The following is a 22,874-nucleotide window of genomic DNA, read 5'->3' as shown; positions in this document are numbered from 1 at the left end:
GACTGATCTTTAAACCGGTGGTTCTCAAGCAGATATTTATATCTAACCTATACAGATGTATTCACAGCAAAGGAGCCATTTAATGACTCCTTTGCCGTATTGGAAACGCCAGTGGCTACTTACACATGTGCATGGAAAACCAGACATAGGAACTGACTGCAAAACCACCTGCTCTTTTCTTTGCATTCACTAGCACTCTATAAACAGTATGCCCAACAGTATATTGTACTTCCCCTGGCACTCACATGTCCAGTTGCTGAGGCGGAAGGGTAGGGAAATGTAAGGTCCAGCAACACTGCAGATCTCCCAGGCATAGCGAGTGCCTGGGTTTAGCCCCTCATAACGTAAACTAGAATAGCCCTTAGGCACTGAATTGTTTTGTACCAGCATAGGGGGGTCTGTGGTGTACAGTGCAGTCACATAGCCCATCCCAGTCACCTCTTGCCAATGAGCTTGAAGGGTGTGGGTACTGCCCTGGCTTGACAAGCTCCCACCTGATGGAGTTGTGGGATCTGGAAGGAAGAAGGAGAAAGATGCAAAATTAAGATTTGATCCAAAGTTGGAACCTCTTCTTTGAATGCAAAATAAGAAATAACTCTCCCACGAGGCTAGTGGCATTTTTTCCCCCATAGTATCCAGACTGGGGAAATGCATAATCAGCAGAATGCTTCCTTGTAGAGGTCCATTTCTGACACTAGGGGTAAATTCCATCCTCTCCCAGTAGCTTTTTTTTTTTTTCCTGCAGGGGATTTGTTTTGCTCCAAGGTCTCACTAAAACTACAACCAGGTTATATCTATTGTATGGGAGTCTCTCCCTCCATGGACCTCACAGTTGTCAACTGAGATTAAAAGAAACCCCTTCCACTAGCTCTTTGGCATAACAAACAAAGCAGCCATTTTGACATTGTAAGCTGTGTTTTGCTGAATCAGATATTGGTTCATATAGGGTGCAATCCTATATCCCTTATATCAGTGCTTTTCAGCACTAAGGGCAATGCAGCTCTGAGGTAAGGGAACAAACATTCCCTTAGTTTGAGGAGGCCTCCGTGAGTGACACCCAACTGCAGGATGCAGCACATATCCCATTGGCACCGCTGTGCCAGTGCTGGAAAGTGCAACTGGGGATTGCACCCCCAGTTTAGTATTGTCAACACAGACTGGCAGTGGCTCTCCAGGGTTTCAGACAGGAATTTTTCTCTATCCTGCCTGAAGATTCCCGAGACTGAACCTGGAAGCTTCTGCATGCAAAGCAGATGCTTCAGCACTGAGCCATGGCCCTCTGACAAGAGTCATCCTCCCACCTACATATAGGCTGCACCAAACCAGCATGGCTTGGTTAGTATTCAAATGACTTTCCTTAAACTACTGCAGAGAGTTTCTATGGTATTCACTCCCGCCTGCCAGGATTGGAGCTCCAAGCCCCTGCTTACATGTCCAGGCAGAGACGCTCCTTGCAGACGCTCTGTGGGGTCCAGCAACAGCGGTCACTTTGACAGTGTAGCGACTCCCAGGTCTCAGGCTATGGAAGGTGACATGAGTGCGGTCCCTTTCCACTGACAGGTTTTTGATTGGTGTGCTGTTGTCTCCCTCTTGCAGAATCACCAGATACAAGTCTCTTTCTCCAGATGGTGAGCGCCAAGCTGCTTTCAAAGTGTTATTTCTGCCATAATTGATCAAGCTCACGTTGGTTGGCTTCAGGGGGTCTGGAGAATTGGAAGGGAAGATCAGCATACACAATGAATGAATTGTCAGGAAACATTATAGATTGGAAGCCCGTGAACAGGGTCTCTGTCTCTCTTATTTTCTGGTTTATGCTTTATGGCACTTTCACGACACTCATTGGTCGGAGCAAGGGACGAAGTGGGCACCTTGGATTGCACCCTATGTCTGCAATCTTACCTGGCAGCAGGTCCTATTTGACTCACTGTGGTTTACTTCCAAACATATATGCTATTAATTTCTTTTCAAATTAGGAAAGGACATAAGGTGATTAAATCTTCCTCAGCCACAGTTCTGATCTGGATCCCACCCATCCCTTCTCTATGACTGCTCTTTGTCTCAGTTCAGGAAGGAAACTAGCACTGGTGCCAATGGCAGCCTTGCTCCAGTGGGAAATAACAGTGGGGGGGAAGCATCTGAATGAGGAGTGCAGTGGGAGGAACTGGCTTCGGTACCCTCCACTCTCAAGATGGCTACCCCCTCCCCAACAATATTAAAGTCGCATTTGGTTTGTCTTGTAGTCATTTGTATCAAATTGAGGGAGATAAGGCATCTTGATTTCACAAATCAGGAACAAACTGTTCTTGTGATACTGGTTTTCTACAATTTAGTTGACTCTTAGCCCAGTTTAGGACCTGCATGTCTCCCAAGTATTCCAGCAGCTTCCTGCTGCATACTCACATGTATAAGCAGTGACATTGGGCCTCTCAACCTGGTAAGGCCCAGCTGTGGCACGAACCTCCAAGCAATAAGGGGTACCCGACTGCAGATATTGGAAGGTGTAGTTAGTTAGGCCCCTCCTGACTGACACTGTGGTGGTGTCACTTGGGATGTGAAGGTTGTGGAGAAAGAAATGCAGCCATTCTGCTCCCATTGCATTGGCCCATGTAGCAGTCAGGCTAGAGTTTGAGCCATTACTCTGAAATGTCAATGCCTCCGGAGCAACAGGGCCTGTTGGATGAAAGGAAAACTGAGGGAGGTTATCACCCATAACAAGCCCACCAACTTGAAGGAAGAGGGGAGCCTTTCCTAACATTCCCATCGCCATAGAAATAATTGACCTACCCAGAGCTGAACAATCCTTGAAAGTGGACACCCCGGCAGCCTTGCAAATTAGCCAGTCAATAAAAGTTGCTTTGGTGAAGAAGCAAATAAGTGCTAACTGGTTGAATAGCTATCATTTAAATCTGCATAAATTTGCACAGGACTAAGGCAACAGCTTTAAGGAAAAAAGCATACTTTAAAAAGATGAATATATTGCAGAAGGCACCATCTCAGGAGAGGCATTTGCTCTCCAATAGGTGGGGTGGAGAAATGTCTCTTTGAACATTGTGGGTACCTACCACCTGCACTTTGGCAGCTGCCCAAGAACCCCAACCCCTGATGCTAGTTTCACCCTATAATTCATCATAGTCAAACCACCAACTTCCCATACCTGTCCACTGATGTGTCACAGTGCTTGCCGTGGAATATCCAGCCAGCGTGGTGATGCGCAGGGCATATTCGCTGCCGGCCAAAAGCCTATCAAAGCGGAAGTTGGAAGCTTCTTTTGGGATGGTCACATTCTGGACAAGCGCTTGCGAGTCTTTGTGATAGAGAACCAGCTGGTAGCCATCCTTTCCACCGGGGGCTTCCTTCCAGGACACCAGTAATACTGAAGGGCTGCCATTACTGCTCAGGATCACATCCCTCACAGGTGAGGGAACTAAAACAAAATGTTGTTTCAAAAGCCAGACTAATCAGTGAATACAAGTATCTGAGAGAGTAAGGAATACAGTAGAACCTCCAAAGTTGACCACCTCTCTATAATGACCACCTTCTTAAGTTGACCTAATTTTCACAGTATGGACAGACACTGTATATACACTATGGGAGACCAACCTCTCTGTACTGACCACCTCCGTAAGTTGTATCTTGACCACTTCGACCATTGCACAGAGTATTAATTTACCCTCCGTAAGTTGCCTACTGAACGTGATACTGCTTGTGCATAGTGAAGCCACTGTCCTTTCACTTTGGTTCCCATCACTAGTGCATTACTTTACACTTATATTGAAGCACAACTGCTATTTTGCTGCCTATTCTCCCGGTTTGGAGAGATCCTTCTGGAGCACTTCACAATCCCTTCTGGTCTTCACCACTCAGAAAAGTTTAGTGTCATCCACAAACTTGTCCACCTCCCTGCTTATCCCTGTTTCCAGGTCATTTATGAAGATGTTGAAAAGCACCAGTCCCAGGACAGATCCTAGAGGCACTCCACTTTCCACCTCTCTCCACTTTTTTTGTCAATTGCCCATTGACACCCACTCTCTGTTTCCTGGTCCTCAACCAGTTCCCAATCCATGAGAGGACCTGTCCTCTTATTCCCTGACTGTGGAGTTTTCTCAACAGCTTTTAGTGAGGGACCGTAACAAATACCTTCTGGCATTCAGTGAACCTGAGGAGACCCAGTAGAGGCCAGGCAGCCTAAGTAAACAAGGGATAGCCTTGGTCTGCCTGTCTGCTATGAAACCAAATTTTTTTGTTTAACTTACAATTTTTTTTAAGCTTATGAATTTTCAGGGTTTTTTAAACACCGATTGTGGGCTGCTTATTCTCTGTCTCTTGATAGAGATATAAATGATATAAATAGTAAGCATGACAAGAGGATCAATTCTCATTGATATTTGCAATAAAACTTTTTAAAAATCCAATCTAAATAATAACTTGGCCTTGCATTTGTTGCCCTGGGAGCTGAACATGATAATATTTAAATGCTTCCCCCCTATGTTGACCACCTCCCTATGTTGACCAATTTCCTCCAGTCCCTTGGCTGGTCAACTTAAAGAGGTTCTACTGTACTGTATATTACATACATTTTACCTTATCTTCAAACCTTCATTTAACCCCCTCACATCCTGGCTAATTACCAAAAGATCTGTTGTGAGTTTTTACATAGCTAATCCAAAGAGCTCTGGATTCATAACTTGAATTAAAACATGCTTGCTTTAAATTCACAAGGTCTCCAGTTCAGTCCCATGTTGGGCAATCTGCATACAGCTATAGTGGTGTAATGGTAAATTTTAAAGTGCAGAAGCTCTTTAAAATGTATGAATGCTAACTTATGTATGCCTACGCAGAGCTAAGATCCACTGTGCTCAGTCAGACATATTCCTAGGTTCACTTGCGTATGATTATAGCCTTAATGTAATATAAACTGTATAATGTCTTTCTGGCAGGTCTTAGGCCTGGACATTAATATACGCACCCTAGGCCAGTTGTGACCCAACAGCTTGGGAAGCACTGTTCCTGGCCCTTTAAGGGGCAGGGAAAGGGGAAAGGACAGTGACGCAATCCCCAGGATTGAGCCAGGGACTGGGGCTTTTTATGAACTTAGACTTTCCTGCACCAGCTCTAGGTAGGGGCACCAGGAGCTCCGTGAAACCTTCTGCAGGGCTTCCCTTGCCTCAAAACAATTTAAAAAGGCCATCGCAACCCACTTTGGGGTCACAATCATGAAACTGGAAGTGGGTCATGATCACCTTTTTTCATTGTTTTGAGTCATGGGGAGCCCTACTCCCCACACCCCCCTGGAGGCTAGGTCAGGAAGGGGTAAGCTGAAAATAGCCCCTTGCTCCCTGGCAGTGGCATGACCCTGGGAATTGTGTTGCTGCCTTCCCTCTGCCCCTGCCAAGACTTACCAGGGTTCTCAAACTCCCTGGGGGTTTAAGAACCACTGCCCTAGGCAGGTGTTTCAGTTTGTCTGCTGTTGAGCCTGATGTTTCTTTTTGGCTAAAGTTCCTTGAAAAAGGTTTCAAAGGCAGCATCTGAAAACTGATGATATTGTTGCCCCTGCTGTGACAGAAGTCTCAGAGCTCTGCTCCTTGCTTACCTACACCCCTGCACAGCCATCACACATAACACATTAAACAATGTGTTAATAGGTAAGAATGTGCACTGTTGCTGCTGTATTCTGAAGGCAATTTCACAAAAACAGTGTGGCTCAAACTGTCTTCTGCTGCAGCTGTTAACAAAGAAGGTACTGAGAATAGATTGCACCCAGTTCCTCAGAGCACTGCTGTGCTAAAAATAGGTTTTGTGAAGTCAACATAGGTTGTTTCTGCAATTAGTGGCTCTTGTAATTCCAATGTCCACAAGGACACAGTGGGAGAATTGCAGCATGTGTTACATTGTTAAATCAGGGATAGTGTACTGGGGAAAAATTCTGTTGACATTATTGCTGACACAACAGAAAAAGGCAACCAAAATGATCAGGGATCTGGAACACCCCTATGAGGAAAGGCTGACAACTGCAAGGGGGGGGGGAGTGTGGGGTTCTGATAGTTTGAGCTCAGTTGTGCCACTCCCACACTCTACTTTTAAATGAACATGAAAAAGCTTGTGTTGGTTTTCAATGACATTTGTATTTTTAGGCCTAAGGAGGAAGATGAATGGCAGAGGATATTATGAATCAGTGAGCTGTTCCAATGTCACTTCCTTTTAATAGCAGCTGGTAGTCTTGACAATGTAATAGCAGCTTTCGTTTCTATAGTACCAATTTCTCTCTGCTCTCCATCATGAGATAACTACCTAGCACACTTCCCACAACTGCTCTCAGATCAACAGGAGTCTTCCTTTCTTTCCGTCACTCCCCCACCCCGTTTTCAGTAAATTAGGGGGAGGAATGAGTACTTTAACCTTTCAAAACAAGCACATTGCATGACATGTCATGGGAAGGCCCTCCATCGAACACTGTGAAATGTTGAGTCCCACGTATGTAAGTAAGCTCAAATATGCCAAATCCTATTCAACTTTCCAAGGTCAATGCAGCTGCAATGCAACCCAAAGGTAAGGGAACAAATGTTTATCTGAGGAGGTCTCTGTGACTGCCCACCACCACAGAATGCAGCACGCGTCCCACTGGCGCAGCTGCATCAATGCAGGATAGGATTGGGCCCTTAAACTGAGAGACCACAACTACCTTTTATCCAAATATAAACCAATCCAAAATGCTCAGAATGAACCCATGCAAAACAACTGTCCCACTCACTCCCACATACCTGTTCGCCCAGTGACTTTCCTACTGGAGTTCCTTGCACAGGCCAGCAATGCGGTGACTTCAACTTCATATTGCGTCCCAGGAAGCAAGTCCTGGAAGTCAAAGCTGGTGGCATTAGGCACTGCCGATTCCTTCTGCAGCAGAGTGCCTGTCTCCAAGTCATGAAGAGCCAGTGAGAAACCCTGGACCTCTCGCAGGAGTCTGTCCCATGTCAGAGTCAGGGAGTTAGAACGGCCCTGGTTGCTGACACTCACATTTAGGAGATGTTCTGCAAAAAACAAAGAGATCATAAGATGCTCAATAACTGCATCTTCCTACACAGTGATATTTTCAACACCTGTACCCAAAAGCCTCTCTTCTATATCATCAAGACCAGTGCTTTTCAACCAATAGTAATGCTAATGTATGTCGAAGTATGACAGGTAGTATTTGGTCCCACTGAAATGGTGACCAGGTAGAGACTACCGTGCTTTGCCCAGCAGCTTCAGTGAAAGCAAAAATGGATGGGGATGCACCTGGTGGTACAATGAATGAGGCTGTGCAGTTGCCAGGCACAGTTTGGGAAATGAGGGCATACAGCCAAGTCCCAATCTGGGGACAAGCTGCGTACTCCGCTGCACAGCTGCCATCTGGTGGCAATGGTGATACACTTAATACTGGTACCTATAAAAGGTGGTACTTGGAGAAACATTATATTTTTAAAAAAGAATGAAAAGCCTTAATTTGGATCCACAGGCAAAAATTCTTGAAGAATTCCACCAGGACTTCAACAACTTCCACTTTGCCATCAACCTGAGCTGGGATCAGCTCATGCAGCAAGTTCACTTTCTAGTAACTGTGCAATGAACACACTGCATCATCTTATACCGGAAACCCACCAATCGCTAGGCATTTCTACATGTTCTACCCAGAGCACACCACACACAAAGCCGTCCAAAAAAACCCACTTTTTTTTTAAGTTGTAAAGGATGTTTGAAAGCATTTAGGATATTTTTGGGGCTGTTACCCTGCACATGCCCGATCTCGTCTGATCTCAGAAGCTAAGCAGGGTCAGGCCTGGTTAATACTTGGATGGGAGACCGCATGGGAATACCAGGTGCTGTAGGCTTATACCATAGTCTTTCGAGACTGAAGTTTGCCAACCAACCATTTTATTTTTGGGGTGCTGAATCCTAAAAAGGCATCACTTTTGCCCAATTGGCTCTTGTTTGGGGGCTATGGCCTAGCCACTTTATATGTTGATTCAAGCAGCTTCCTTGTGAGAAAGCTGACACCATGGCTTCCTCATGAGGAAGCTATTTGAATCAGCATAAAAGGTGGCTATGCCGTACCCCCCCCCCCCAAACTAGAAGCAGTCAGACAAGACCGATGCCATTTTTTGATTCAGGACCCCAAATATACCCAAGAATAGTTCTAACTTTTAAGACAGCAAAATGTGTGTGGGCCTGTGTTATCTACAGGCAGGCCTTACAATACAACCAGATTTGTTCCAGCTCCTCAGACAGGGACTCATTGGAAGAATTGACATCAGGCATTCCTAAGACTACAGTACACCTCTAATGAAGAGGGAAAGACAGACTGACAAGTGCAGACAATACTGAGGAATACTCAGGACAGGCCCAGAAGAGACAGAACACCACTTGTTACCTTCTGCTCCCAGCTAAAACCATTCCAGCATATTAAGTATCTACACAGTCCAGCCTGGACAAGGCCACTCCCCTCTCTTAGGCCTTGGACAATAGACAAGTCCTTACTTACAGTCCTTGATGTTATTAGATCACTAGTATAGGTGACTTAATAGCATCAACATTACCAATAGGGGCTCATTGACCTACTAATCTCCCAACAAAAATACATACAATTATCTATTCTAACAACAACCGTTACCTCCAAAAGGAAGGAGCCTGTGGCTCTCCCTCTCACCAACTGTCCTGTGAGGAGGAGGAAATCAGAGAGATATTACCCCCCCCCTTTTACTTTGGCATTCTACTAATTGTGCAAAAAAAGTTGCCTTGGGCACCTCCCAATGGAGAGGGGAAAGGAGGGATATAAATATTTTCACAGTGTTCATCTGCTGACCACTTAGATCAGGCAGGAATAAATGGCCACAAACTGGGTATTTTTAAAAAAGCAACTTTTAGAAACCAGCGGGAGTGTGTTTCAGTCTCTTAAGAGACTCTGCTGCTGACCTAAAAATGCTAATCTTCCACAAAAGGGAGACTTTGGTATGAAATGATAAACACTACAGCAGGGGAAGCTCCCACTATTGGCCTGGGAATACAGCAGCAGCAAGGAGCTTGCCTCTCCTCCCTGCTTAGACAGAAATCTGCTCCAACTCCTTTTGCCTGCAGACCAGAGACAGGAACAGAAGCACAGCCATCAGAGGAGGAAGGGGTTTCTGAACTGTTTTGTATTTCTACTTGGAGATCATTTTGAATGAAAGGGGGAGTATAAGTCTATAAATACATATATAGCTGAGCTATTCTGCAACAGTAAGCTCAATTCTATTTATGCAGGCCACAAAAGAGACAGTGGTTTCCTTTGCCATTCCAGGTGTCAAACTAACATAGCAAAACTAGGACAACTGCGTTATTAATTGCACATTCTGTTGCTGTTGTGAATTCTCTGTTCTTGTATACGTTTAGACTTAGCACAGAAATGTCAGATTGCTCCTCTTGCTTTTCTTGACTGTATGACCCATTTATACTGTTTATACTTTTTTTCTATACTCAAGTCTCTCTCTCTTTCTCCCTCTCCACCCCCTCTTTGTGTGTGTGTGTGTGTGTGTGTAATGCAATGCTAGTGTGCATATGATAACAGTTTATGTATCCATAAGGAGACTCTAGTCTACAAAAGCACATGCACAATAAATCTGCTAATCTTATGGCACAATCCTAATTCCTGGTTGAGCCAGTGCAGCTGTCCCTACACCAGCTCATAGTGTCACAAACGTTCTGTTAAACATGTTTGCAGCTACTTGTGAGCTGGTAGTGTCAACCCAACGGCCTGCGCCGGCCTTGTATCCTGGAGCAGGGCCAACTGGCACAAGTGAGTTTGCACTGGCAATTCAGGAACTGGGAAAGGGGGGTGGGAGGGCGTTTTGGAGGCTGGGAAGGAGAGTTTCTGGGTGGGGGGAGGGTGGAATAGGGTGATTGGGCCCAGAAGGGAAGTGGGACTGGTGGAGCAGGCCTCCACTGTATCCTGACCCCCTCCCAGCCTGCCTGGTGTTACACCGGGCTTTCTGGATTTGCACCAGCTATATAGCTGGTGCAGTTCCAAGAAGCCCCATGGGCTGGCTAGGGTTTTACCTGAGGTAAGGTAAAATAGTCACCTTATCCCAAGAAGACTTCCAGCCACTTTGTGACCTGCACTGAATACAGCAAAAGCCATGCACAAGGCCTGGCAGTGCCAATGCAGGTTAGGACTGGGCTGTAAAACATGCTGGCAGATTTTCTCTTTGCCACACAGGATGTAACTTTTGGATTACCTAGATCTAAATGATACAGTGGCTTCATCAGCAGTTTAAGGCAGGCTCTGGCCTGTATCAAAACCACTGTGAAGAAGAATTTTAGTACTGAAGCCTTACTTTGTGTTTCTCAGATTTCTGTTCATTTCACTGTGGAAACAAACTTGTTTAGTACTCCACTTCTGCAGTAGAAACTATTCTAATTTCCTGTTTGCTTGCAAAGCCTATTTGCTCCCTGTGCTACTATTATCCTTGTAGTTTACATGTGATAATTGCTAATGTACTTTATGTGGACTACATTAAAATCATGTATTTTGAAATTCTGCACACTGCAATTAATGATTGTTCAAACATGTATCCAGGTTAATTAATACTGATCAAAAGTTCAAGGAAATTCCAGACCTTGACACTCCTACTGCAATCCCCTGAGTTAATTTGGCTTCACTTAGCAGGGGTGAAGGAAGGATTACTTTAGTCAGTGGTTATTGAGCCTTTCCACACAACCATCTTCTGCCACAAGAATTAGATATTTGTTCTCCATGTGTTGCAGACATGATAAGTATCTCCCTCAAATACCGCACTTTAGAAGTGAGGATATAACATTTTCCAGGATCCCAAAGTGCAGCATTTTATATCTTGATGTGATTAATATGCTTTTTCTATATCCTAGTTTTGTAGCAATGCCAGCCCCCCTCCCAAAAATAAATAGTAACCTTGAACATCTAGCCTGCAAATCAGCTCAGCTTTCCAGATAGAATTGAGCCTTTCTTTCTAAAATGTATATTAAAAACACCTAACACTTTTAAAAACAAAAAACTAACAAAAACAGGTACAGGGGGGCCCCCATGTTGCAGTTCCCCGTATCCATAAATTCACTTATCCACAGATCAGGTCTAGGCCCCCTAGAGCACATACCCCCGTGCATGCACCACCTCTGGAGGTGAGGGGAGCTTTTCTTCCTGGAGGGCTTCCCCAGGCCTCCCAATGCCTTATAAGGCATTAAAAATGTCACTTTCAGTTTCTCTGTGAAACTGGAAGTTGCATTTTTTCACCTCCAGAGCTCAGTCTGAGCTTGGCAGAGACCAGGGACAGATGCTGTGACCGCGGCAGAAGCCAGGGATGGATGACGTGTTCACCTGTATCCATGGTTTCAGCTATCTGCGGGGGGTTCCAGAAAGGATCCCCCTCAGATAAGGGGACACACCTGTATGTTGAATTACTTTCATTTGCCAATGTGCCTGGAGACCTGGGTTATCATGTCAACAGTATTTGCCAATAATTTAACTGGTGATTGGTTCTTTCCCATGGGGGATCTGAATTCCTTAATAAGGAAACAGGGTTCTCTAGAGTGTATCACTCTTTCCTGGTTCTTTATTTAGGAAAGTAAATAGTTAATTCTTCTCCCTTTCTTAAAAGTATATTCACACTAATAATATGTATTTATTATTATTATTATTATTATTATTATTATTATTATTATTATTATTATTATGTGTGCAGTATTGTCTTCCAAAAGAAAATATTTTCTGCTGTTTTTGGAGCTGTTCTCTTTCACTTTTAGGAAGTGAATTACAAATCCGTATTGGAAGATAACTCTGAATTTAAAACCTGAAAATTGTTTAGAAAAATCAAGGAAGATGGCTCGTGAAATGATAAGTGTGACACTCTATCTTGGGGAACTAATGTCACCTCAAGATCCTGGGAAAATATTTTGCTGACTGGAGTTTAATACCCTGTATCAGCAAAACGGCGACTACATGCTTCCACCTTAACAATAAATTAGCCAATGCGGCCCCCAAGGTCTATCTACTCCCTTACAATCCCCTACTACAATCCCCTACAATCCCCTACAATCCCCTTACAATCTAACAACCTACTCCCTTACAATCCCCATCCTAAATATCTTGGAGTAACTCTGGACCAGACTCTCTCTTATAAGGCACACCTCAAGAACACAGCCGCAAAAATCAATACCAGGAGCAACATACTCCAGAAATTAATAGGAAAAGATGGGGAGCTTCAGCCACTACTCTCAGAACATCAGCATTAGGACTGATCTACTCCGCAGCAGAATACTGTGCTCCAGTATGGCTTAACAGCTGTCATACTAGCAAGATTGATGCCAAATTAAATGAAACCATGAAGATCATAAGCGGCTGTATAAGACCCACTCCTATCTGTTGGTTCCCTGTCTTGAGCCACATAGCACCACCAGCCCTACGGAGACAAGAGGCTTGTTTTTGTAGTGAAAGAATATAGAAAAAATCACCAACAACCCACTTTTACCAGTACATGTCAATCTTCCTCATCTATCAATCGGTAGGCTCAAATCCAGGAAGGTTTCTCTGGCACTTACACAACACCTGCACAACAATTTTAACATAAACGCCCAATGGAAAGCTCAATGGGCAGTCGAACGCCCAGATACACGTAGATATATAGATGGTCCTACACTTAAGAAATGGTACCAGGTTTCAACTTACCTCACCAGCACTGGAAAACTCTGAACAGGACCTGTACCCTACATGGTGTTAGTCAGGACTCAATGTTTAAATGGGAGCTACTATCCACCCCACAGTGTGATTGCGGGTTCTCCCGCCAAACCATATACCACATTGTGTCTGGCTGCAAACTGAGGGTGTATACTGGCCCATGGTCTGACTTATTCAATGAAGGCAACTCTGTCCTTGAATGGCTGGGTGAACTGGACATTGACATTTGACCTAGTCTAATTGATATATAAGTCTGTGTATTATATGGCACATGCTAAATAAATAAATAAATAAATAAATAAATAAATAAATAAATAAATAAATAAATGTCACCACCAGGTGCCACCAGCCACAGATTACTAATAGAACTGACTATCCAACCATGTGTGGAAGCCTGGCCACTTGATGAAGCCTCCAACCTTGATCACATATGAGAACGAGTGGTGAAATATGATGAGTGATGAGAATGAATGATGAAATATGATAACACAAATGTGATGTGGCTAATACAGACAACCAAGCAGCCATGTGTTGGAAAAACATTACCACTTGGTAAGTTGGACATCTGTGTTCACTCAATATTGCTGTGTGGAAAGTGGTTGTGCAAGTGTGACAAACCCCGATTAGGAGATTCAGACTACAGATCAGTGGAGAGATCAACAGGTTAGAGCAGAGGAGGACTAGGTTCAAACTCCCATTCAGTCATGAAAGAAACTGAGGGCCCAATCCTATCCAATTTTCCAGCACTGATGCAGCAGTGCCAATGGGGTGGGCACTGCATCCTGCAGCGGGGGAGGGGTGGTCATGGAGGCCTTCTCAAGGTACAGGAATATTTGTTCCCATACCTCAGGACTGCATTGTGGCTGCATCAGATCTGGAAAATTGGATCGAATTGAACCCTGAGTGCCATTGGGTCAGTCTCTCTCTTTCTTTCCCTCTCTCCAAACCTGCTTCACAAAGTTGCTGAACTGATCAATATTAAGGGGCACAGTGTATGCTGTCCCAGGTTCTTTGGAGAAAGAGAGAGTTTAAAATGTAGACAATAAATAAACAACCATTATCAGAGACAAGCAATCCAATTCCCCCACTTCAACATCTACTATTTTATGAACCTTTTTAAGAGGCGTTTTCTAATTCCTGTGTAACTTGGCTCCAAAGAAGTCAGGTTAAAAAAAGAAGTTCAAGGTGAAGCTGCACTGCGGAGAAGGGCAAGAAAGTGTCCTTCTCCAGTGAAACCTGGTATCTCCCCTTCTTCTCAGGGTAAAGAAGGTAGGAGGACAACTCATCCCACCTCTTGCTCACACTTTCAGATCTCCATCTCTCCCTCCTTCAGAACTGGCTCCAGGGGAATATGGCTGGCTCCAAAATTGTTTGCACCAATGACAAGTCTGATAACACACAGTTAAAGTGGTTTTTCCTGGGATAGTCTAGATTTTCTCCTGGTTGGGAACTCCAAGTGGAGGTGGGAAAGAAAACTCACCTTTCTTGTCAGCCACACCTTCCACACCTGAATTGCTTTGCCAGTCAGTTTCATTACATCTGTCATTCTGTGAAATTAAAATAAACAAGATCTTCACTGAAATTAAAATAAACAAGATCTCCAGTAGTCTCCTGATGGAGGCAAGCCCCTGTTCTGCAAAAGGAGTGGTGAAGTTGCATCTCTACCTGCATCTCTACACATGGCCCCAGTCTTTGTCCTATGAGTACAGGCAGGCATTGTTGTCGACTTCTGTTTGGCACAGCACATTCTAATCTTATTAAGCATTCCGTGACACCCAAGATTTGTCCACACTACAGCTTTCTATAGGGCTCTCCAGAACTGGAGAGAAAGATAGTGCAAGACACAGGCACCATCACTCAAGGTTTTGCACAGGAACTGTCCTTTCAGACTGTTTCCCCTGTACTGATCCTGCTTGTTCCTGATTTGCTGTTTGAAGTAGGGATCAGAAAAGAAAAAAGAATCAAATCTGCTAAACAGTTCAATACCCAGAAAACTAGTAAAAGAAGAAAGCATTCCTATCACCACCTCCAAAGCCAGTGGTTCCCAATTTGTGAGCCGTGGTTTCCCAGGGAGCCATGGAAACCAGTCAGGGGGGCCTCAGAATCCTCGCAAAAAACCCATGGCCCTATACAATGTATAGGATTGTAGCCCTAATGGGGAGCTGTGGACAATGGCCCAGTAGGTCAAGGAAGCTACTAGCTGAAAAAAGTTGGGAAGCACTGCCCAAAGGTAAAGAAATGCACCCTCTCATGGAAGTCTACAGAGAGAGAATGAGAAAAAATAGGTAGCTGTTGCACTGCCTTCTATTCAGGACAAAATCCTGATCAGAAGCAAGGTCTGCCTGCCTGCACCAGCTTGATAGGCAACAATGAAAAGTCAACCCCATTCGTGTACACAGTCATGCGCTGTCTTCTGTTCAGAGGGACTGTATTATTTCTCTTTGCAGTGCTACCCAGGTTGCTTTGTATTCTTCCTTTGTAACAAGGATCTGGTGATTACATTGCAGTGGTTGGAAATTGGCTGACTCCACCCATCTGGAATGCTGGCCAAGAAAGTTTTGGCACAATGACCAGAAAACATTTAGGGTCAGACTGCACATGTACAGTACATGCAGTCATGGTGAGACATTCCTTGTGTGTGCTGCTGCTTCAAGAGGCAAACCCACAAGATCATGTGGAACAGTTTCAGTTTTACAGCAGAAGCCTGTGTGAGTGGTTGGGCCTGCAGAGTTTAAGGCTCAAGTGGACTAGAAACTTGAGACAGATAAGATGTGCTTGTGTTTTTTTCATTAATGTAAGTTTAATTTATGCACTGGGCTTTTCCAGTGAGTTTTTAGTAATAAATAAGTTATTAGAAGGGGTGTGCCATGTGTTGATGTTCTCCAATAACAAAAACCAGCCTTAGGCTGTAAGTATAATGAAGGAGAAACTGCTTGACCTTTTCTCCTTCAGCCCATCATTACAAGGGGAAGGGTTAGTTAGGCAGTTCCTCCACTTGCTGCTTCTTCTGTGGTGAGATCATATTACATTTGCAGCCCTTTTGCCTGAGGTTGATTGGGTTTAAAAAAAAAGCAGTAGTGGAAAACTATCATAATGTAATAATATGTAATAAATCTGTTGACATTAGGTAAATCAAGGGGCGAGGGTTGGAAAGAGTAGACAGAAATAGTCTATGGAATTCTCTTATTTTCTGTACTGATTAACAGGCTAAACGTAAGTTCTACCTGAGCAGGTAGGTCTCCCAATACATTAACAGAATTATTCTGTTTAGGGTCAAATAGTGACCAGAAATAAGTTCAAACCATGCAAAATCTCAGGATCTTGAGAGACACATCAGATGTGGGAAATTAGGGAAGTGGTTCCCAAACGTTTTCTACCCATTGCTCCCTTGACCTATTGGCCATTGGCTGTGGTTCCCCACAACCGGGCAAGTTCTTCCATTATGCATTATTATGGGAAATAAGGCCTCCCATGCTCCTCAGAAAATATAGAGAAAGAAGAAAACTCCCCCTCATCATGCAAGTGACTTATCTGGTCTCTTTTGGCACCCTCCTATCTCATATGTAGCCTGTTTCCTGTTAGCTTTGCATCACTGCAGCTCTCCAATCTGGTTCCTGTTAGTGTTGTATGATGCTAACAGGACGTGGATTGGAGGGCTACAATCAATGCAGCCCTATCAAGAAGCAAACAGCAAGATCACAGCAAGTCACAAACAGATAAGTTATTTGTGCAGGGGAGGGGAATTTGGGAACTGCTTTTTGTTAGCGTCATGTTGGTTGCAGCCCTCTAACCTGCCTCCTGTTGGCGTTGCATGATGCTGACCAGAAACCATTCACAAAGGAACAAGAGGATGCTGCAGTGCCCCTGACTGCTTTGCACAGTGCACTGGGGTATCACAGCATACACTTTGGGAACCACTGAAAGTGTATTTGGATAGAGTTTTGGTGTCACTTTTGGTGTCAGGAGATGCTGTTCATTTCTGCCTAATCGTCCAATAAAAGGTTCCCCTGACATAGCACTCTCTCCCATAATGGCTGCTCAGTGGGGCTCCCCCAAAAAACAAAAACAAAAAAAGAAGTCTTCTCTTGTGCCTTAACCATAATGTGACCTACAAAAATCAGCAAATTATTTTTCTTCACAGCACAGAGATACACATTATCATCTGCTAATATCTCTGCAGGAGTTATCGTTCAAGCCGAGCTACAGTAGCCAGTTAAAAGTTGTGCCAGGGGACTCCTCTTCCACCCAGATGACCCTGGGGAGTTGCTATGCAGTTTGATAGAAACAGCTATCCCCTGTTTTTTGCTTCTACATCTAGGAATCACATTGTTCCTAAACATGGAGGTTCTATTCTTTGCTGTTCTGGCTAGTAGTCATTAATAGATCTTACCTTTGCTCAATTAATACATATTTTGATAGATATCTATGTGAGTTGCCATCACATTATCCTTTGATGAATTATATGATAGATATGCACTTATGAAAAAAGTACTTTGGGGGTTTTCTTTCTTTTAAATGTGTGAAGCCTTGCATTTGGTGTCTTAAGCATCCAAGGTTCATTGGGCATCCACTAGAAGCAGGACTGTTTTGGTGGTGGCACCAGTTTTTTGCGATCCTTTCCCATGGAAGCCAGATAGGCTCTCACATTATACATAAGAACAGCCCCACTGGAACATAAGAACAGCCCCACCCCATAGGCCCATCTAGTCCAGCTTCCTGTATCTCACAGCGGCCCACCAAATGCCCCAGGGAGCACACCAGATAACAAGAGACCTGCATCCTGGTGCCCTCCCTTGCACTGGTATTCTGACATAGCCCATTTCCAAAATCAGGAGGTTGCACATGCACATCATGGCTTGTAACCCATAATGGACTTTTCCTCCAGAAATTGTCCAATCCCCTTTTAAAGGCATCCAGGCCAGATGCTGTCACCATATCCTGCGGCAAGGGTTCCACAGACCAACCACATGCTGAGTAAAGAAATATTTTCTTTTGTCTGTCCTAACCCTCCCAACACTCAATTTTAGTGGATGTCCCCTGGTTCTGGAGTTATGTGAGAGTTTAAAGAGCATCTCTCTATCCACTTTATCCTTCCCATGCATAATTTTGTATGTCTCAATCATGTCCCCCCTCAGGTGCCTCTTTTCTAGGCTGAAGAGGCCGAAACGCCGTAGCCTTTCCTCATAAGGAAGGTGCCCCAGCCCAGTAATCATCTTATTCGCTCTCTTTTGCACCTTCTCCATTTCCACTATGTCCTTTTTGAGATGTGGCGACCAGAACTGGACACAATATTCCAGGTGTGGCCTTACCATCGATTTGCACAACGGCATTATAATATTAGTCGTTTTGTTCTCAATACCTTCTCTAATAATCCCAAGCATAGAATTGGCCTTCTTTACTGCCGCCGCACATTGGGTCGACGCTTTCATCGATGTGCATCGATGTTTTCACCCCAATGTGCATGACTTAACACTTCCTTACATTGAAACGCATCTGCCATTTTGCTGCCCATTCTGCCAGTTTGGAGAGATCCTTCTGGAGCTCCTCACAATCACTTCTGGTCTTCACCACTCGGAAAAGTTTGGTGTCATCTGCAAACTTTGCCACCTCACTGCTCACCCCTGTCTCTAGGTCATTTATGAAGAGGTTGAAAAGCACCGGTCCCCGGACAGATCCTTGGGGCACACCACTTTTCACCTCTCTCCATTGTGAAAAGTGCCCATTAACACCCACTCTCTGTTTCCTGGTCTTCAACCAGGTCTCAATCCGGGAAAGATAGATCTTTAGATACATTATAAAAAGAAAAGCCCTAGGGTGCTGGCTAATTCTCTGTGTAGCATTCATTTCTCAGACTGTCTGAGGGCCCAATCCTATCCAATTTTCCAGTACCGGTGCAGCCACAATACAACCCCAAAGTAAGGGAACAAGTATTTCCATACCTTAAGGAGGCCTCTGTGACTACCCCCCCCCATCATAGGATGTAGTGCATGCCCCTTTGGCATGGCTGCACTGGCACTGGAAAGTTGGATAGTATTAGGCTCTTAGGACTGTGGGTGCTCTGTTTTTGTTGTGCTACAAAATTATTGTTCTAAATCAGGGGTGCCCAAACCCCGGCCCTGGGGCCACATGCGGCCCTCGAGACCTCTCAATGTGGCCCTCAGGGATACCCCAGTCTCCAATGAGCCTCTGGCCCTCCGGAGATTTGTTGGAGCCCACATTGGCCCAATGCAACTGCTCTCAGCATGAGGGCAACTGTTTGACCTGTCATGTGAGCTGTGGATGAGGGCTTCCTCCACTGCTTGCTGTTTCACGTCTGTGATGCAGTAGCAGCAGCAAAGGAAAGGCCAGCCTTGCTTTGTGCAAGGCCTTTTATAGACCTTGAGCTATTGCAAGACCTTCATTCATTCATATAAGTTCATCTTTAATATATTCATTTATGTAAACTTATGTAAATTTATTCAAATTTTAAATGTTAATTCTTTTTTCCCCTGGCCCCCGACACAGTGTCAGAGAGATGATGTGGCCCTCCTGCCAAAAACTTTGGACACCCCTGTTCTAAATGGAGTTGGATATGTTGTCACCGGCATACCTGAGTGGGAGCAGGGTGGCACACCTGGGGGGTGGTGCTGCCATTCACTGCCCCAGATTTTTGCAAAGACTGGAAGTTTATTTCTAAGGCCTTCCAGGAGCTTTCTGAGGCTTGGGGAGCCCACATGCGGCCTCCTCAGGCCTAAGGCCACCACATGGATGTGGTTGCTGGCCCCCACCCATGGGGGAAAGCATTTGAAGGACCTGCCCCAGGGTGGCAAATTACCAGAAATGCCCCTGTATGTTGTCTTTAGTTTATTAGAATGTTGTAATCTGCTGGTTGTGAACGGCTTTGGATTTTATGGGAGAAAAGTGGAATAAAAGAAACAAGCAGTGTCCCTCAGTTGAATTAAATTAGCCCCAGGATCGGTGTGTTGAGAAGTGCCAAGCTTTTACACTCTGTTATAATGCTACTTCCTCCAGGAATACAGAAAAGCCCACCAAAATAAAATCAGAATTAGTGCCAAAAGCTTATCTCTTCAGGATTTGCAAATGTTCACAAGTATGTCAATTCCACGTTTGGAATCACATCTGATATGATTCTAGAATGGGATCTTGGAAACACCAGCTAGCAGCAAAGCAGTGTAACTCCCCGGCCAATCCTAGGTCTCGCTCTGCCTCCCACAAGAATGCCATGACTTGAGAAGTTCTGGTATACTATTCCCCCAGAAAGGTATCTCTTGGGGCATGAGGGAATCTGCCTGCTTGAACTATCCCTGCCATTTTGCAGGGCCAACTAGGCAAAATACTAGGGGATAGCAGCTATGCATGTGTCTTGTTAGGAGTGCAGCAGGGCCTTGCTGGGAGCAGATTGTTTGTTGTGTAGTGTCACTGCAGTGCTTCAGACTGGCTGCTTGTGTTCATTTGTCTCAGGGCCCAATCCTATCCAGTTTTCCTGTGCTGGAGCGGCTGTGCCAATGGGGCATGCATCCTGTGGTGGTGAGGCAGTCACTGAGGCCTCCTCACGGTAAGGGAACATTTGATCCCTAATCTTGGGGCTGCATTGAAGCTGCACCAGTGATGGAAATTTGGATAGGATTGGGCCCTCAGCCAGAAAAGCATCAAGAAGCCCATAGGCAGGAAACAGTCCAGGTAGGATCAGGGCGTTCAGCACAATTCCAGTATTTCCATCCAACTCAGCCTCCAGATTGGAAACTCAGCAAGTTTTTCACTCCGTCAGTGAACAAAGGTGTGAGCAGGGCTGGAATGAATTTGGAGGAGGGCCAATCACTCCGTGCAATCTCCCCTCTCTTTAACAATCACGTGTGGGCACTCGGCATGCTTTTGCCCTTTCCTGGTGCCAGGGGGACTCCTGAGCAGGCAAACATTCTCACACCAAGAGAAGTTCTCCCCTGCACTGTGAAACCAGAGCCTCTGAGCATGACTCTCTGTGGTCTGGAGGAGAGGCTGAGGGAATGGAGGGAAGAGCCAGGCTGCTAGAATGGGCAATGGTGGTGCTAATTCAGCACAGCTGTGCAGCCAGCAGGCAGGAATGTTGTCACCCCCCACTGGAGTAGGGGCATGCAGGCTAGCTGTAACTCGAAGCCGGCGACCACCAGCAGGAAAAGACACCCGAGGAGACTTGGACTTACCTCAGCCAGGGTCTGGGGATGTGCCAGCAAAGGTGCCCACACTCCGGACAGCAGCAGTAGCAACAGCATCTGTTGCCAGTCAGCCAGGCTAGGGAGAGGAAGATGCCGCAAGTTAGTCCCCTTCTGTTGGAAAGCTGCCCTCCTCCAGCTGTCCCTACGACAGCCCCTACAGACGTCCCACATTCGTGGGTGACATCAGGGCAGTGGCATGCAGGATGCCAGCTACACCCGCCGGATTGCTGGAGATTTAGTAGGTGCCCGGAGCATTTGTGACAGTCTGTGCATGAGAATGTGTGTGTGTGTGTGTGTGTGTGTGTGTGTGAGAGAGAGAGAGAGAGAGAGAGAGAGTACTGTATGCTCTTCTCTCTCCGTGTGGGAGCATCCACCGCTCCCTCTGTACGTGTGTGACTGTGTGCGAGCCAGCCTTGCCTGCAGTGTTCATCCATGTGGGAGTGTCTGTTTCCATGGGTGTGTGTCACAAAGAGGCTGCCTTTCGTCTGGGTACTTGGAGCCAATTTCTTTTGCGAGAACAAGTTTGTTGAAATGAAGAGAAGCTGCTGGGGAGTGACGAAAAGAGGGCTATTCTTCTTGTTTAGAGCACTAGCGCAGCACAACAGGAAGGAGAATGGAGCAAAGCTTCATTTTGTCTAGGAGGAAACTATGTGTCTGGGTCTTCTTTCTCTCTGCTCTCCTGCAGGAGTGATGGGGACTGCCTGCTAACAGCAACACCAACCCACTAGAAGCATTGCACCAGTCCAGGAAACTTAAAAACCCTAGGATGGTCCAGAAAGTAGGCTCCTAACAGTGCAGTTTCGGGAGCAGTGAGACCCAAGTCCGAGCCAGGCCTCTGATAAAAAAGCAGCAAATATTTCCAAGTTACTGTAAAGCAGATTGTGTAAGATGTAGCTGTTTCTCATAGCACTCCAGGGAAGAGTTGAGAGTGTCCCTTGGAGTCATGAAGTCACTATCTGGACTCATTCTGTGGTTCTGAGTTATTAGCTCAATAAAATCTTCCGATTCTGCTCACATGTTGACATCAACCTGTTGGCAAGCTTTGTTCCCCCCAAAACTGATTATATGCCTGAGCTTGGTCTGAGCTAACATCTGGCACCAATTGTCGCTCTGGGAAATTAATATTTCAGACACGACTGAGATTGCAAGTATATTACATTAAAGAATACTGCATATATACAGCTGTGAGAATTATGCACGCTTCCAAGCATCTCGAACCAGTTGTTTGCTTGCAGGTGTTTCCTTGAAATATACACACTCTTCCACCCCTCCCCCCGCACCTATGTGGGAGTCTTTGGGAAAGCCCATCAAGCTACACATTGAGTAAAGGTGTGTGTTCAAACCAAGGAGAGCCTTCACAAGTAAATACCAAACATGTGGCATGAAATCTTTTTCAAATCATAAACTTTCTTATCTGCAAGAGGGTTTGAGGTTGTCACAATATGGAATTCAACAGCCATAGTCAACTTTATAGGTTTTGTCATCTTTACTGCTACAGATATAAACCAGACATACTAATTCTTTGATCTTCAAACAGACATCAGTTAGAGGATAACCCATGAAACCCCGCTAGAGTCTGGGGTCTGGGTTTTTGATACAGATATTGCTGGCTCACACAAATGTACTGATTGGAGTTGATTTGGAAGACAAATCTGTAAAATGAGATACAGTAGTACGTAACTCACCAAAATTGTACAGTCTGGTCCAGTAATGTGAAACAAAACTCAGGTTCATGTATGGGAGAAAATAAAGTACACTTTTATGGGAGCTAGTACAATAGTTAGGGATGGATCTGGATCAGGATGGATGAATCCTGAACTAAATAGCTACTCAGCTAGTAAGTTCCTTGGACAATTATTGGTTTAACCCACCTTATAGGGTTAACGTGAAGCTAAAATTCCTGATTGGAGCGCAATGGTTCTCTCATTACTCCTAAATATTAACTACAGATGTCAAGCCATGCAGAC

General features: G+C 45.0%; 1 protein-coding gene and 1 pseudogene across 1 annotated transcript in view; one reads left to right on the top strand and one right to left on the bottom strand.

The window, feature by feature from the left end:
- Nucleotides 1-22,874, bottom strand: part of LOC136648562 (receptor-type tyrosine-protein phosphatase V-like) — a 72,426-nt gene that overhangs the window by 39,819 nt on the left and 9,733 nt on the right. Inside the window, exons 3-7 of the mRNA XM_066624679.1 lie at nt 14,196-14,291; nt 6,759-7,025; nt 3,155-3,424; nt 2,401-2,670; nt 1,431-1,703 (exon numbers count right to left, since the gene is read on the bottom strand). Coding sequence (XP_066480776.1) covers nt 1,431-1,703; nt 2,401-2,670; nt 3,155-3,424; nt 6,759-7,025; nt 14,196-14,291 — 1,176 coding nt within the window. The remainder of the gene's footprint in view (nt 1-1,430; nt 1,704-2,400; nt 2,671-3,154; nt 3,425-6,758; nt 7,026-14,195; nt 14,292-22,874) is intronic.
- Nucleotides 7,749-7,865, top strand: LOC136649866 (5S ribosomal RNA; annotated as a pseudogene).

The sequence above is a fragment of the Tiliqua scincoides genome, chromosome 4, assembly GCF_035046505.1.
Source record: "Tiliqua scincoides isolate rTilSci1 chromosome 4, rTilSci1.hap2, whole genome shotgun sequence".
NCBI lineage: Eukaryota > Metazoa > Chordata > Lepidosauria > Squamata > Scincidae > Tiliqua > Tiliqua scincoides.
The sequence above is the reverse complement of the archived record's forward strand: the minus strand, read 5'-3'. Positions and strand labels throughout refer to the sequence as shown.